At 49.1% G+C, this 15,655-nt stretch overlaps 1 protein-coding gene across 11 annotated transcripts in view; it reads left to right on the top strand.

Moving 5' to 3' along the window:
• BRCA1 (BRCA1 DNA repair associated) overlaps nt 1-6,686 on the top strand; it is a 67,250-nt gene extending 60,564 nt beyond the window's left edge. For all 11 annotated transcript variants that reach the window (XM_059149819.1, XM_059149814.1, XM_059149816.1 and 8 more), the window contains 4 exons: nt 2,201-2,255; nt 3,891-3,964; nt 4,341-4,401; nt 5,453-6,686. In XM_059149819.1, the coding sequence (XP_059005802.1) occupies nt 2,201-2,255; nt 3,891-3,964; nt 4,341-4,401; nt 5,453-5,598 (336 nt within the window). In that variant the 3' untranslated portion in view covers nt 5,599-6,686. The remainder of the gene's footprint in view (nt 1-2,200; nt 2,256-3,890; nt 3,965-4,340; nt 4,402-5,452) is intronic.
• Nucleotides 6,687-15,655: the final 8,969 nt, after the last annotated feature.

The following is a 15,655-nucleotide window of genomic DNA, read 5'->3' on the forward strand; positions in this document are numbered from 1 at the left end:
TCTTATTCTTGCGGCTGTAGTTGAGAGGAGAGTGGAAGGCTCATTTCCTGAAGCCATCATGAGTTTTTAGCTCCTGATTTTTCTGTACCCTGGTCTCTCTTATTTGAAAGGAGGTGAGTTCCAGGCCCAAGCAATTCTCTTTTTTGTGGAGCGGGGAGAAAGAGGGTCAAGAGATAATGATGGTTACCCAAATGATATACACGCAGCCAACTGACACAACTTTACATTTCTTTTAAATGATACCCTCGTGGGGCACCTGGCTGGTGCAGTCGTGTAAACATCCAACTCTTAGTTTTAGCTCCGTCATGATTTCATGGGTTGTGGGATCAAGCCCCATGTTGGGCTCTGCATTCAGCGGGGAGTCTCCTTGAAAGGCTCTCTCTCCCTCTCCCTCTGCCCCTCCTCCCACAGGTGCTTGTACATGCATACGTGCTCTCGCTCTCTCAAATAAGTAAATAAATCTTCAAAAACATAAGTGGGGCGCCTGGGTGGCTCAGTGGGTTAAAGCCTCTGCCTTCGGCTCAGGTCATGATCCCAGGGTCCTGGGATCGAGCCCCACATCGGGCTCTCTGCTCAGCAGAGAGCCTGCTTCCTCCTCTCTCTCTCTCTCTGCCTGCCCCTCTGCCTACTTGTGATCTCTGTCTGTCAAATAAATAAATAAAATCTTTAAATAAAAATAAAAAAATAATAAAAAATAATAATAATAAATAAATAAGAACCTAGTGCTTGGGGTGCCTAGGTGGTTTAGTTTTAAGTATCTCTGACTTCTGCTCAGGTCATCATCCCAGGGCACTAGGATCAAACCCCATATCGGGCTCCCTGCTCAGTGGGGAGTCTGCCTCTCCCTCACGCTCTGCCTGCTGCTCCCCCTGTTTGTCCTCTCTCTGTGTCAAATAAATAAAGTCTTTTTTTAAAAGAAAGAAGAAGAAGAACCTAGTGCTTGCCTAAGAACCTGACCTAATGTACGTATAAGAATCTCTCTGTCTCATGAGCCGTACAAGGCTGTTTAAATTCTATATAACTAGATGAAATAAAATAGGAAGTTTAGTTCCTCACTCACCGTAACCACATATCAAGAGCTTGGTAGCTACGTGTGACTTGTGGCCACCTTACTAACACCTTATTTCCATCATCACAGAAAGTCTTTGTGTTTTGTCTTTTAAAGTTTATTTGCTTATTTAAATAATTTCTACACACAGCATGGGGCTCAAACCCCATGACCCCAAGATAAAGAGTCACACGCTTCACCGACTGAGCCAGGCAGGTGCCCCCCAGAAAGTTCTTGTGGGTGGTGCCAGCGCTCACTAAACAAAAGTGGGGGGGGCACCTTGGAGGTTCCAGATATTCTGTGTCTCCCGGAAACCAGGCAGTCAGGTCATCTCAGTGAGGAGAGGCAGAACCAGACTTCACTTCTAGATTAGATTAACTTCCGGATGAAACAGTTAGGTTGCCTGAAGGAACAATGGCTGTTCTTAGAGCAGCATGAAGGTAGGAAGAGATGTCAGATTCCAGAAGACAGAGGAGAAAAGGAGCATGTAAAATCAACATAAACTTCCCCTCCAGTTAGGGTGATGGTCAGCCTTGATGTACCAAGTTCTGATAAACAAACTGCAACTTAGAGCTTGAATTTTTTGCCATCCAAACCTCTTATTAAATATAAAGAAGACCTGGGTTTTTTTTTTTTATTTCAATAAGAAGTGAAGGAGCCTGGGCCTGACTGGTGGCAGGTGGGGGGTGCTCAGCCTCTGAGTAACAGGGAATGACTGTCGAGCAGACACACCTTTCTTAGAAGTCTTTTTTTTTTTTTTTTTTAAAGATTTTTTATTTATTCATTTGACAGAGAGAGAGATCACAAGCAAGCAGAGAGGCAGGCAGAAAGAGAGGAAGGGAAGCAGGCTCCCCGCTGAGCAGAGAGCCCGATGCAGGACTTGATCCCAGGACCCTGAGATCATGACCTGAGCCGAAGGCAGCGGCTTAACCCACTGAGCCACCCAGGCACCCCTCTTAGAAGTCTTCTAAAGTCCATCAGTAGCAGATGTCTCCAGGAGGTAGCAGAAATTAGGTGGTAAAGAAAAATGAAACTCCTTCATTTTGGAGACTCTTGTTTTTTTTTTTTTTTTTTTTTTTAATGCATGCTCTTTTATAATTAGTATTTCTTTTCTCTCCATCCCTCTGTCCCCCTGTCTCACTCTTCTCCCAGATCTTCAGGGGCCTAGAAGTCTGTTGCTATGGGCCCTTTACCAACATGCCTACAGGTAAGAGACTGGGAGAAGTGCAGAGTCCAGCACCAGCCTTTCCGCTACGTGGTGGAGTGTTACAGGAGAGACTGTCTTAAGGGAGCTCCTTGGTGAGGTGCTCTAGAGCTGATTCTGCTTCTCTACCATCTGTCAGACAAAACTGCCCCTAAACGTTGCCCTATGTTAAAAAAAAAAAAAAAAAAAAAAAAAAACAGTCCTGTGCCCCTTCTCAAGAGCTAGCAGGCCGTGAAAAGTTAGCTTCTAGGATACAGTGTTCTGTGCTCAGAAGGGATAGAGCTGCCCTTTGGTTTAAGAAAGGAGGGAAAGAATAAGGTGGGGAGAAGATACCTTTCAGGTTTGTGAATGTTAAGAAAGAATTCTGCTCTTCCTAAATCATTTTCATTTGATACTGAGAAACAAGCACAGCGGCTACTTAAACCCTGTGGGCCTGGGCCCCACACAGGCCCAGAGCAGGCAGGGAAGGACTCTAGATGAACATTTTCTAATTAACTTTGACATTGAATGTGATGTTGTGTGTAGGAGTGCTGTGGAGCTCAACCTTGGAGTTGTGTGGCCCTAAGGCCCTGGCGTGTGTATAGATCTGGTTTGTTCTTCTCAAAACAAAGTCCACCCACCTTTGCTTCTGTGCCCACTTCCGCCCCAGGGATCAGGTTCTCTGGCTCCTCAGAAGATGGCCTTGGCCTCTGGTCAGGGACAGATGAGTGGCAGCAAGAGAGCCCAGCAAATTTTCCTCCTGTCTTCTTTATTGGTTATTGATTGGATTTTTATGAAACTTCCAAGTGCCACTCGGGGATTTCTCGGTGTTTTTGTTCTTTGGTGTAATGAAAACCAGGTCTCTAGCAGGTATCATTTTGGAGATGAGTCATTTGACCTCCGTTCTTTAAGACAAACAGGAGCCACCTCCGCAATCCCCAGAAATGGACTGATGGGAAAAGAGCACCCAGAGAGAGGCCCCGAAGCCATTCATCGGTCATTTCTGCTGATTTTCCAGGAGCGGGTGGAACATCCCTGCAGTCCGTTTTGATTTCTGTTTCCCTGAGTGTGTCGATTTCAGCTCAGCATGGAGCCCTTCCCCACTGACGGGCTGAGTCTCCATTCAGGATGATGTGTATTTTTTTGACTGAATGAATTATCTTCCTGTCTCCTGGCATTTACAGTAATTACTGCCAAGTATGGTGTCCTCGGTGGCCGTGATTATTGATTGCCCAACACAGAATTAGGCAAGGAGGGAGGAAAGGCGAGTGGGCATTTTTCACAGTTTCTTAGCCAGCAATTTAGCAAATTAAGGGAAACTGCCTCTTGGATTCTTTCTTCCGAAGTGTTTTGTTTGAGAGACTGTCAAACCTTATCTATCAAGGGCCCTTCTGGGGACTGATAACCAGGGTAGGTCGCATATCGGTGGCAAACTGACTTCGAATCCATACCATATAGATTCTAGTTCAAGGTCTCTCTGTCTTGAACTAGAGGAGTTCAAGGCCTCTCTGTCTTGAACTGCTCTCTTTTGGAGCAGAGCTGGAGACTCTTGCCCTTGGAAGTGTTGCTGTAAGCCCTCTCCCAGAGAGTACGGAGTAGCGGGCCCAGGTGAAGTGTGTAGAGTACTGTGGTGATTTTAGGTCTCCCTGTGCTATTTAGATCAACTCGAGTGGATGCTGCGCCTCTGTGGGGCTTCTGTGGTGAAGGAGCCCTCATTATTCCCTCTCAGCAAGGTGAGTGTTTGATGCCCTCTCAGAGGGGACTGCACACTATCTGTCCTGTGACTGAGCAAGGCTGGCACCCGTCCCTCCCTGTGAGCCCTGCCAGTGGGCCTCAGAAGCCTGTCTTAGCCTGAGCCTTCCCCGATCATATGCCAGTGCCAGAAAACTCCCGTGTGTGGAGGGTCAGTGAGGACTGGAGTTCTCAACGTATTTAATTAAAGGAAGGCTCTCCCTCCAATGCTCCCTTTCGGCCTCATGCCCTTCCCCGTCCTTTCTGTGGCTGCACCTGAAGTAGTCTGCTTCAGCACACCATCAAGAAAGGGCGATGTGACTGTTGCACAAGTCCAACTCTGATAACCTCCATCCTGTTTCCTTTCCGGGGACGCAGGGTGCACACCCTGTGGTAGTCGTGCAGCCAGACGCCTGGGCAGAGGACAGTGGCTTCCATGGTAAGTTTTGCTAAGCCTTTGTCTGCAAGAGTATGGGTGGCAGGGCCTACATGAAGTCTGCAGGTGACTGTGGTGATTTTAGGTCTAAATGTCCTGTTTCAGTCAGCTGGAGCAGATGGTGCACCTGTGTGGGGCTTCAGGAGACCATGGGCATGTGCCTGTGACGTGTGGAGTCCTGGGTGATGGGGTTGGTTCACCACAGATCACCCAGTGTTTGGTTAACACAATAATCAGGACCTTCTGGGTGCTCAGGGAATATTTGAATGAATGAATGACTAAAGTGTCCTTTTAAAACTTCTTGTGGTTTGCTCATTTTACATTATAAAAATAATACATGAGCTGTTTCCATTGGTGGGGGTTAAATATTAATTACTGCTCATCACATAAAATATAAATGAGCACAAAGAAATAATCCCTGTAATCCCACCACATAGAGATGCTGATGGGAAGATTCTTCCAGGCACATGTGTGTATATATGTATAAGCATGTGTATATGTACAAGCATCACACACATGTGATCGTGCTCATCATACTGTTTTGCTTTTCCACCTGAGATGTTGTAAAATCATTTAATTGCAATGCTGTTTCAAGCTATCTGGTGACTTTTTTTTTTTTCTTTTAAAGATTTTGTAAATTTTTATTTGGGAGAGTTTGAGCAGGGGAGGGACAGAAGGAGAGGGAGATAACCTCCAGCTGAGTGCAGAGCCTGATGCAGGGCTTAATCCCAGGACCCTGGGATCATGACCTGAGCCTAGACCAAGAGTTGGTTGCTCAACCGAGTCACCTAGGTGCCCTTGGTGACTTTTCCTTCAACAGATTGCAGTTCCTTTTAGTAAAGTTGCCAGAGGCTGTAGGTTTTCACCAGCAGTCACTCCTCAGGCTTCTAAATGAGGTCCTGTGTCCTGAAGCATTACTTAAGATGATCAGTTTTGCAACTACCGGAGTGACACTATGAACTCATACAACCGTGTCCCCGGAGTAGACTGACAAGAGTCTGGTCTAGGGAAACATGAAGTGACACTAATTTCTGCCTGTGTTCTCTGTCCCCAGCGATTGGGCAGATGTGTGAAGCACCTGTGGTGACTCGAGAATGGGTTTTGGACAGTGTAGCCCTCTACCAACGTCAGGAACTGGACACCTACCTGATCCCGCAGATCCCCAGAGCCGTCGCTCACTCCAGCCAGCCGTGTGTGTAGCTTCCGGGGCCTGTCTCCACGGGACCCTGAGAATGAGCCTAAGAAGCAGCCTTTTCCCAGGCCCTGGGAGCTCTTCCTCAGTCCTTCCATAGTCCCGGTTACTGAATATTTAATGTCCATCAGCCTGAGAAGAAATTCTGGCTATGTAAGGGTCCCTTAAAGATTTTCTGCTTCCAGTCGCCCTTGGAAATCTACCATGAGCAGAAAATTGTGGTAATTTTTCACCTGAAAAGAATTTAAAACCGTTTAAACCCCACCAGTCGAGCAAGATGCTGATTCATTATTTATCAGCCCTATTCCTCATACTGGGGATGCTGGCTTAGAGCTGCAGGCGCAGAATGGCTGGCCTCCGGAGAATAGTTGGTCTCCCTAAGTTTGCGTCTCTAAAACCCCGTGTTCATAAAGGCCAAGAGTCAGACCCTTCAGGGGGAAGCGAGTACTTGGGGAATCGGTGACATGACTTCAAATCAGAACAGTCCTCCGGGGCTCTCAGATGCTGGCGTGGAGCATGGGTGGGGCTGGAGGGATTCAGAGGCAGGGAGTAGATGGAAACACAAACCCTGGGGATCAGAGGAGAGGGGAGTTATGCCGGCCCTGATCCCCAGAAGTCTGTGCTATAGTCACTGGATTTCTAAAGAATTGCTTAGCACTGATGTCCTCTGAAATAGAATCTTTTCAAGAACTGGTGTCCAAAGAGAGTTTTCTAATTCCCCATCAGAAATAAATACAGGGTTTATTGTTGCAGCTCTGATGTGTCACCCATTCCTCTTGAAACATAAGATCTCTGATACAGATATTTCATGTCTGTGAAATGACGGATCCCACCAGGAAAGGAGCTGTTGCTTTCCTTGAGGTAATTTTTTTTCTCTTTGCCTCCTATTGCTGAACGGTACAGCTTCATAAATAATTTTGTTTGCCGAAGGAAAAGAAAGTGTTTTTCATCAACTCATTATCCAGGACTGTTTATAGCTTTGGAAGGACTGGGTCTTCCTTAGCCCCCCACTGTGTGAGGGCAGTACAGATCAGATTGTACAAAATGTTGTGTAAATGTTGTGCTGTTTACCTGCAAATAAACTTGGTAGCAAAGACTTCTACTGAGCATGACTCCTTAAGGCTTACAGCTGCAGACCTGCTCAGACCTTTTCACTGTCCTTCAGTCTCCTCTTCTGTCAAATGGGGGTAACAATAGTACCAACTCCAAGCGTTCATCGAGGAGACTTCAGTACCTACTGTATTTGCTGTTGCTTCCATAGCAAATTGCCACAAATCTAATGACTAAAAACAACATCCACTTATCATCTCACAGTTCTGTAGGTCAGAAGGCCAAGTTGGCTCAACTGGTTTCTTTGTTTCAGGTTTCACAAGGCCAAAATCAAGGCAGCAGGGCTGTGTTCCTTCCAGAGGCTCTGGGGATGAATCGCTTCCAAGCTTATTTCATGTTGTTGGCCAGATCGTTCCTTGCAATTGTGGGACTGAGAATCCCCGTTTCCTTACTGGCTATTGGCCAGAGGTCATACTTAGCCCCTCCCACATTCCTAGACTCACGAACCCCTAGTTCCATCTTCCAAGCCAGCAACCAACACTGCTTAAGACTTTCATGTTTGGAGTCTCTCTGAGTTCTCCTTCCTCATCTCTCTGACTGTCGGATCTAGCTCCTGCCAGAGAAATTTCTGTTTTTAAGGGCTCAGGGGATTAGATTGTGCCCACCAAGGTGCTCTCCCTATTTTAAGGTCCATAACCTGAATTACAGCTGCAGAGCCCCTTCCCAGCAGGACCTAGATTAGTGTTTGAATAACCAGGAGATGGGAATATGGGGAGGGTATCTTGAGATTTCTGACAACCACTCCTATTTAAACATACTTAATCCACAGATGAGAATCTGTTTTTGTTTTTGTTTTTGTTTTTTTTGGTCTTCACATGTTCAGAGATTAGAGTCCTCTTAGAGGCAAAGAGAATTAAATCCCCCCACAATCCCACGATTCAGCACTGCCACCTTTGTAAGGAGGGTGGGTGGGTGAGGGGTGAGTGGAGAAAACGGAAGGAGCAGGCATCATGTTTGTCTCCTATCGCAGCCCTAGGAAGTGGGTATTTGTCACCTCATTTGAATAAAGGAGAATGGGAAAGAGAAGATTTTGCTCCAAGTTTGCATAGCTAGTAACAACCTGGAAATCAAAGCCCATGCGCTCTGGACCCCATCATGGAGCTTCCTGCCCATGTCCGGTCATCCACCCAGTCAGAGGCACTGGCTTAAGCCTCGAGGGAATTTGAGGAAGGTGGAGTGGGTTGTGAGGGGAGGTAGCACTCTAGACTCTGGTGGGCCACAGTGGGAGGCAATAGAATGTTCCTGCCTTCCACCAGGCAGCGCTCCCTGGGGAAAGCAGCCCTCCTTTGCCCTCAGCAGAGACTAACAGGATTGGCTCACAGCTGCCCATTTCCACCTCCATCCAGCCTCCTGCTTCCAACTGCTTACCTTTCAGTGATCAAAGCCTTCCAGTCCAGGGGTGCCTGGCTTGCTCAGTCAGTAGAGCATCTGACTATTGATGTCTGGGCTGGGAGTTCAAGCCCCAGTTTACTTGAAAGTAAACTCTTAAAAAAAAAAAAAGCCTTCCAGTTCAGTGTCACCTAGGGCACCACCTGTCCCGGGCACCACTGTCAACCCAGCAGGGAGCCTTGGTGGGTCTTGGTGGGAACAGTAAAGGCAGGTGGGAAGCAAGTGCTTCTGTCACAGCGACAAGCCATGGCTTGCTGGACCCTGGGGGTGAGCCAGGCCTCAGCCTTCCCAGGAAGGGTGAAAGCAGGGATGACTGAGATACATAAAAAAGGTTTTCTATAATTATCTCTCAAGGTCTTCCAACAAATATCCACCCCATCTGTTTCTCGAGCTCTGCATAACCGTTCCCGGAAGTCAGCCTCTGGCCCTGGCCTCATGATGCTCCGCTGGGTTTTAGAGGCTTATCTGGTGATGAAGTAAATCTACTTGCTCCTTTGACCTCCGGCTTTAAGATGTCCTCCCACTTTTCCATCCCACAGTCTAGCCCTCTGGGCATGGCCGTGTTTGGGGCGCTAGTTCCTGTGTGGCCTTTATCTCATCTTACAAATGAACTGCAAAGGAGCTGGAAAGGCTGAAGAGGCGGGGTTACCATGCAGGTGCAGAGAGTGGGGCCCAGAGAAGAGCTCTGTAGATTATCTCCCTCCTAAAAAATGCAACCAGAATCATCAGCAAAGTATCCGCTCAGAAACACGCAGAAGAAAAGAAAGGAATCAGTGTTGGGGCGGTTGGAGCGGAAGAAGCCAAGCTGCCCAGAGTGTATCCTGTGAAGGCTGCGAGGAGCAGATAAGAGGGCCCCAGAGGCGGGCAGCATGGGGAGAAGGGCAGCGAGGGGGGAAACAGCAGATCTCCCCGCAGAAACCCGAGAGAATACAGCTTGCTTAGCCAGGGACCCAGGGAGTTTGCCTATCAAAGGCTGTGTAGACCAGCTGAGCCAGAGGCCCCTTTACCATAATTCGATGATGCTCAAACAACCTGTAAATCTGCCCATAACGAGGAGAAAATTAAAGAAATGAATCTGAGCAAATAGAAAATTAAGGGGAACTGGAGACAGCCAGCTCCTGTAGAGAGCAGGGCTTGGGGACCTGCAACCAGCGCAGGGGGTGGGGGATGTTATCCTGAAAGGAGTCCGAATGATCAGGAAAATCAAAGCAATGGTTGGAGTTTCTGGAAGGAATGGAGAACTGGAGAGTCCCCCCCCCCCCCAGGTTACTGCACAGACGAAGTTGAAGACCTAGTTTCTGGGACCCAGAATGATAAGGCAGTTTCACAAGCAGCTTAGTGCAAGGATTCTCAAACCCTGGGGAGTTTGGGTGGCTGAGTCTGTTAAGCGAGCCTTTGGCTCAGGTCAGGATCCCAGGATCCTGGGATCGAGCCCCACATCAAGCTCCTCGCTTGGCAGGGAGTCTGCTTCTCCCTCTCCCTATGCCTGCCTGCATCTCCCCTTGCTTGTGCTCGCTCTCTCTCTCTCTCCTCACTCTCTCTCAAAAAATACAATCCTTTAAAAAAAAGATTTTCAAACCCTGATCCTCTGATGGGGACTGAGGCAGGGGTCCCCACCACTAGGACCTTGTTAGCTAAGCAGATTCTGGGGCCTGCTCCCCACTTTCTGCATCGGAAACCAGGGGTGGGGCCCAGAAATCTGATTCCGAAGCAAGCTCCCATTTGAGAACCACTAGCTTAGTGGAAGGGGCTGCTGATTGGTACAAACATTTACCTGAGGTCTATTTTGTCTCCAGGAGAGGTGATTCCTGGATCTCTTAAGGAAACTAAGGTCCGTAGGCTGGTTAGTGGTTCTTATCTACAAGGTTACAGCAGCTGGCTTCAGTTGACTCTAAAATGGCCCTTTAAATAAATACAAAGGACAAAGATTAAATTATATTAGCAGCCTAGGAGCAGAAGGGCCAGACTGCTTAAAAAAAAACACACACACACACACACACACAGAGATTTTATTAATATTTAAATTGCAGTGAAACCCCAGCTGCAGCCTTTGACTCCAACATAGAGATATGCAAATAGAGCTTTCTAAAGAAAGGCAATTTCAGACAGCCCGCAAGGTAACAAGAACAAATAAAACAAATGATTTTGTAATTTATCTTTATTGACTGATGGAGAGCAAGGCGAAGAGACAGCCCTCACCTAGCAAAAGCCAGTCACCAGCGGGTTCTCAGGGGAGAGGAGAGGGCTGGCCTGGAGGGAGAAAGGCAGGCAAGACCCACAGAGGAGGGACAGGAATGCCCCAAGGAGGACAAAACAGAAGGAGGCAGAGGGGCAGGAGAAGACTCAATCAGAAGGAAAGAAAAACGGAAGGCCAGCCCTGGGTTCCGCGGACCATTTGAATCTTACCAGCTCTCAGGGCCAACAGCAAAAGTGATCGTTAAAGACTATCATTTGCCGGGCGCCTGGGTGGCTCAGTGGGTTAAGCCGCTGCCTTCGGCTCAGGTCATGATCTCAGGGTCCTGGGATCGAGTCCCGCATCGGGCTCTCTGCTCAGCAGGGAGTCTGCTTCCTCCTCTCTCTGTGCCTGCCTGCCTCTCTGCCTACTTGTGATCTCTCTCTGTCAAATAAATAAATAAAATATTAAAAAAGAAAAAAAAACCTACTTAAAGACTATCATTTGCCACATTCCTACTAAGTGCCGTGCACTATTCCCAACCTACAAACGAGGACCAGGACACTTTGGAACAGGACACTTCGAGAAGCCAAGCAACTTGCCTGAGGTCACACGACAAAAGGAGGCGGTAAAGCCTCGTTCAGAGAAAGATTTGTGGGGAGCTAAACTGTGCTGGGAACCAGTCCTAGGAGGCGGTGAGTAACAATCGGGTTAGTGATGGAGGGGAGACTATACATGCCCAGTTCTCTGGTAGCCTCTGTGTGCGTGTGCGCCGAGATTGTGGAAGGGAGGAAGAAACGGCCCATTTCTGGCCTTCAGATTGCTTACTATTCGATGCGGGAGGCCAGAAAGCCACGGAAAATCCTTAGAGAATTGCTCCTTCTGGTTCAGAAGCGCTCTGGGGGTTATGTGGCAGCACCCCTGGGTGAGGCATCTCAAGCTGACCCTTGGAGCTTGGGTAGGATTTGGCTGGTGAAAAGGAAGCTGGGAGATTCCAGAAGGCCCAAGTGAGAACCCCTGCAGGTGGCAGAATCAGTGGAACCTGATCCAGAAAGAGTTGGGACAGTCTTCATCAAATACCGAAGACTGGGTCTCTGACTGCCTCCCCACCCCCACCACCCCCACTCCTTCCCCCAGGCTTCCTAAACTTGCCATCTCAAGCTGAAATCCAGCCTCTCCAGTGCCCCACCTGCTGCTTCCCTCTCAGGCACCCTGGCCACCAGACATGGTGACCCGCAGGTTCCGCTCACACTGTAACTTGTCTTCAGCGAGTCCCGCTCTGCCATCTCTACAGGCCCAGTCCTGCCCACGACACCTCCTCCCCAGAACCTCCACCGATCTTTCCGGCCAGACTCTCTCCCCACCCTGCAGGACACTCCAGAAGTTTGCTTTATTTAATGACACTTTCCTCCGTCAGTAAGTTATTTGTGTGTATATTCTGTTTTCTCCATTTGACCAGAACGTCCTTAGGGGCAAGATGAGTATGATTTTATCTTTGTTTGGAACCCAGCCCCAGTACCCAGCAGATATTTTGTTAGGTACCCAACGAGGATTTGCTGAATGAATGAGTTCAAGGATGAATGAATGGACACACTGAGTGAAGGGCTTAACCAACTGCAACACCCCCCCCACCACCACCAGGAACACTAATCCCTGGGAAGCCCACTGCCTTCTGCCCCTGGGAGTGCTAATTCCCTTCAGTCCTTCTCACCCACTTTTCTAGGATCCTGATTTATTCCAGAAACAGTGTAAGAAATCTAAGTGTCGCATCTGGGTGGCTCAGTGGGTTAAGCCTCTACCTTTGGCTCAGGTCATGACTTCAGGGCCCTGGAATCAAGCCCTGCATCAGGCTCTCTACTCAGCAGAGAACCTACTTTCGCGCCCCTCTCTGCCTACTTGTGATCTCTGTCTGACAAATAAATAAATAAAATTAAAAAATAAAAAAGAAATCTAAGTGTCCAAGAATCACTTCCTCTCAGCCCACATCTACACATTTTCTCCTTGATTCTCTCTTGCCTGCCATGATGCCTACTCCTTTGTGATTAATCAAGCCAACACCCACGCAGACGGAGGACATCCATTTCCCCTACCCCTGTGTCTTCCACACAGCCCCCTCCAGGCGGGATACTCAAGACAGATAAACGGCGGCCGCCATCCCTGAAGAGATAATTACGATGTTCCTGAGAATCTCTTTGCAAGTTCAAAGCACTGGCACAACTATTATTTCTCCCTCCTCACTTGTTCCCTGGGAGATGGCTAGGGTAAAAATTGTTATTCCCACTTTATAGGTGATAAAACTGAAGTCCTTGTCAAAGGTCAACGAGTGAATTGGTGGCAGAGCCAGAACTAACTAGCCCAAGACTCCCTATTCATTAGAACACAGATGAAAATACCCTCATTATGTTGTCTGGGCTATGTTTGTCTGGGAGAGAGGGAGTTATGGACCCCAGTTGAGCAGGGTTAGAGGCCAGAGAAGCTAAAAGAAAGTTTGTGACCCTGTAAAATTTCTTTCTCTGCAGTGTTACAGCCGTTGGCACTGGTTAATTCCAGGAGAATCTTGTTCTGTTTTTGTTTTAAAACACGACCACATGTTCTAGATGAGGGAAGAGGGGAGAAAGGGTGAATCTGAAGGTAACATAGACACGCAGGTAAGCAGGTGTTTGCCATCTTCTCCTGAACACGACATAAAAGCAAATGGTAGTGCCTATTAGCAAGAGAAACTCAAGCTACAACTTCCAGGAGTCTTTCCAGCTGTTAAGCTATATAGGTCTGTGGAATAAACTGGGCCACAAAGGTGTAAAATCTTTCCTTGGGTATATCTGTCCCCGGAGTCTGTGGAGGGAAGGCCTCCTGTGGTGGCTGAGGGCTCCTAGGGGTCTGTCTCAGGGCCCTCCGCAGCTGCCAAAGTGAGAAGCCTGCTGGTGGGATCATCCCCAAGCCCACAGGGCCTCTGAAAGTCATGGAAACGAAGATCTGTGCCAGAGCAGCCTCTGGTTTCTAACCAAATGCCAGAGAAATTAGGAAGAAAAACAATTTTTTCTCAAAAAAAAAATTTTTTTTTTTTAATTCAAGAGGCCATTTCCTAAAGATAGGGTCCCAGGGCTATGTTGTAGGAAAGCAGTGATGCTCTCTCCTGTCTTCTCCTCGGACTCCATCCTAAAGCACAGGACTTGTCCCCTTCAATCCCAGGCCTGCTCTGGGCTTTTCTCAGCCTTTACCCCAACACCAGCCTCCATTATTCCTGGACTCCGCTGAGGCCCAGCAGGTTCCCCAGGGCCACTGGAGGCGGGGGGTGTGGAGAGGGCCAGGGAGTATGACACCCGAGCCCAGAGAGGGAGTGACCGTGCTACATGAGGACCCCGTGAAATGCCATAGAACTGTACAGCTCGAGATGGTTAGTGGTGTGTCATATGCATTTCAGTCCAGGTAAAATCAAAAACTGAGCTGCCCTGATTGCTCTTTGGGGTGGGCTGAGAAGCCGGCCAATCGAAGGCTGAGGCTTCCTTGCAGGGAGTGGCAGCGAGTGACCATGGGAAGGCCAGTCTGCCCACAACTCCCTTGTCCAGGACCAAATGAGAACTGGGGGCTAAGGAGACAGGTCCACGGGGGGCCGCCCAGGGTCTGGGCAGAAGAGAGGCACTCAGGGAAAGCCGGGTCGCTGCAGCCGCCGCTCATTTGCATCATAAGTGATTGGTTTTCCCTGCTAGTTCCTCATTAGGACACAATGGACAGTTGTGTGCTGGTGCAGCAGATCCATTTACCCCGGGAGAGAAGAGACCAGCAAGAGTGCCTGGCGGGCCCTAGAGAGGGGGGTAGGTGTGGGGGTGGCCGCCTGTCCTCCCCTGCTCCCTGGGGCCTCTGGGACTCTCAGGTTCTCTAGCACTCAGCTAGGACCTTAGGGAGTAACCTGAGTCCCTCATTTTACAGATGGGGAGACTGAGGCAGGAAGAGGGGAGGAGATTTCTGAGGCCAAGTTCAGAGCAGAACTTGAAATCTACCATCTGGATTCTAGCCTCTCATTAAAGGACTCACTCCACCTGCCTGTAGTACCTTCTCCAGCCCTGCCGTGTGGTTCGGTGTCACCCTGGTCTCTCTCCTTCTGTTCCAGACCTGAGCTTCCACCCCTTCCCTCTCCCTTACCTACCTGGTCCCTCTCTTCCCGCCCATCTCCCTCTTGTTTCTTTCCCTCCGGATTTCCAGGCAGCCGGGATAATTACTAAACTCCTAATTAACCCCTGCCCTAAACATGGGTGGGGCTGACAGGAGAGGCAGCAATTTTGAACCCGTCTTGGTGTGTTTGGGGGAATCGGTGGAGCGGGGAGAACTAGTATGTGCTGGGCTTATTAAAACCTGACACTAGGACAGACATTTGACATGGTTTATCTCGTTGCATCTTTTCAGTCTTGCAAGGTAGATGTTCTTGGAGCAGAGGAGAGTAAGAGAGGCTCAGAGAGGTTGGGAAACATGCAGAACACCCAGGGGGAAATGAGAGCTGGCTAAGTCCAGAATCCCTGTTTTTCTGCCCCAAACCCTGGCATAGGGGCTAAAGCGGGTTGTGGGATCCACTGATTCCGGGCTCCCGGCTCACACCACGTTGCTGAAGGAGACCGCTGCTTTGTTGCTCCCCCTAGGCTGCACCTGCCTTTCCCCACAACCCTCTCTACCTTCTGGCTCCCACCTTCTTCTGGGCCCCTTTTGCCTGGTGGTGAAGTCTCACAGTTACAAGCTTAGGCCCCCGGGGGGCCCGGGGGAACTGGAATAAGCCAGGGGCACCTGGGTGGCTCAGTCGGTTAAGTGTCTGCCTTTGGCTTGGGTCCTGATCTCAGGGTCCTGGGATGGAGCCCCACATTGGGCTCCCTGCTCAGCGGGGAGTCTGTTTCTCCCTCTCGCCCCCTCCCCCCACCTCACTTGTGCTTGTGCTCTCTCTCTCTCTCTCTGTCAAATAAATAAAATAAAATCTTAAACAAAAAACAAAAAACAGGAAGAAACTGACAAACCTAGCTCCAGACCCTCTAGGTCTCCCTCCTGCTGCCACCCCAGTTCCCTGTCTGCCCCTCCTCTTTGTGGGTCAAACTTGCCAGCATCTGTGTCTGTCTCATTGTGTTCTGGGGACAGGGGAGAGTCAGGCAGGGTGGTGGGGGGAGGGAAGGGTGGAGGGTGAGTGGGTGTCTGTGTGCATGAACATAAGGCCTCCGGGTTCATTCTGACACTGAATGAAAAACTCACCAATTATTCGTCCAATCTCATTAATATGCAGACAGACATCTGTTATTTCGGAGTCAACAGCAGAGGCATTTTCGTGGGGGGAGGGGCGCTCCCGCACATGCCCCTTGTTCCTTGGGCTGCTGGGGTGGGCAGCTGCTGGGAGCCACCACACCCCCCCGGACCTGGAG

Source organism: Mustela lutreola, chromosome 15, assembly GCF_030435805.1.
Source record: "Mustela lutreola isolate mMusLut2 chromosome 15, mMusLut2.pri, whole genome shotgun sequence".
NCBI classification, from domain to species: Eukaryota; Metazoa; Chordata; class Mammalia; order Carnivora; family Mustelidae; genus Mustela; species Mustela lutreola.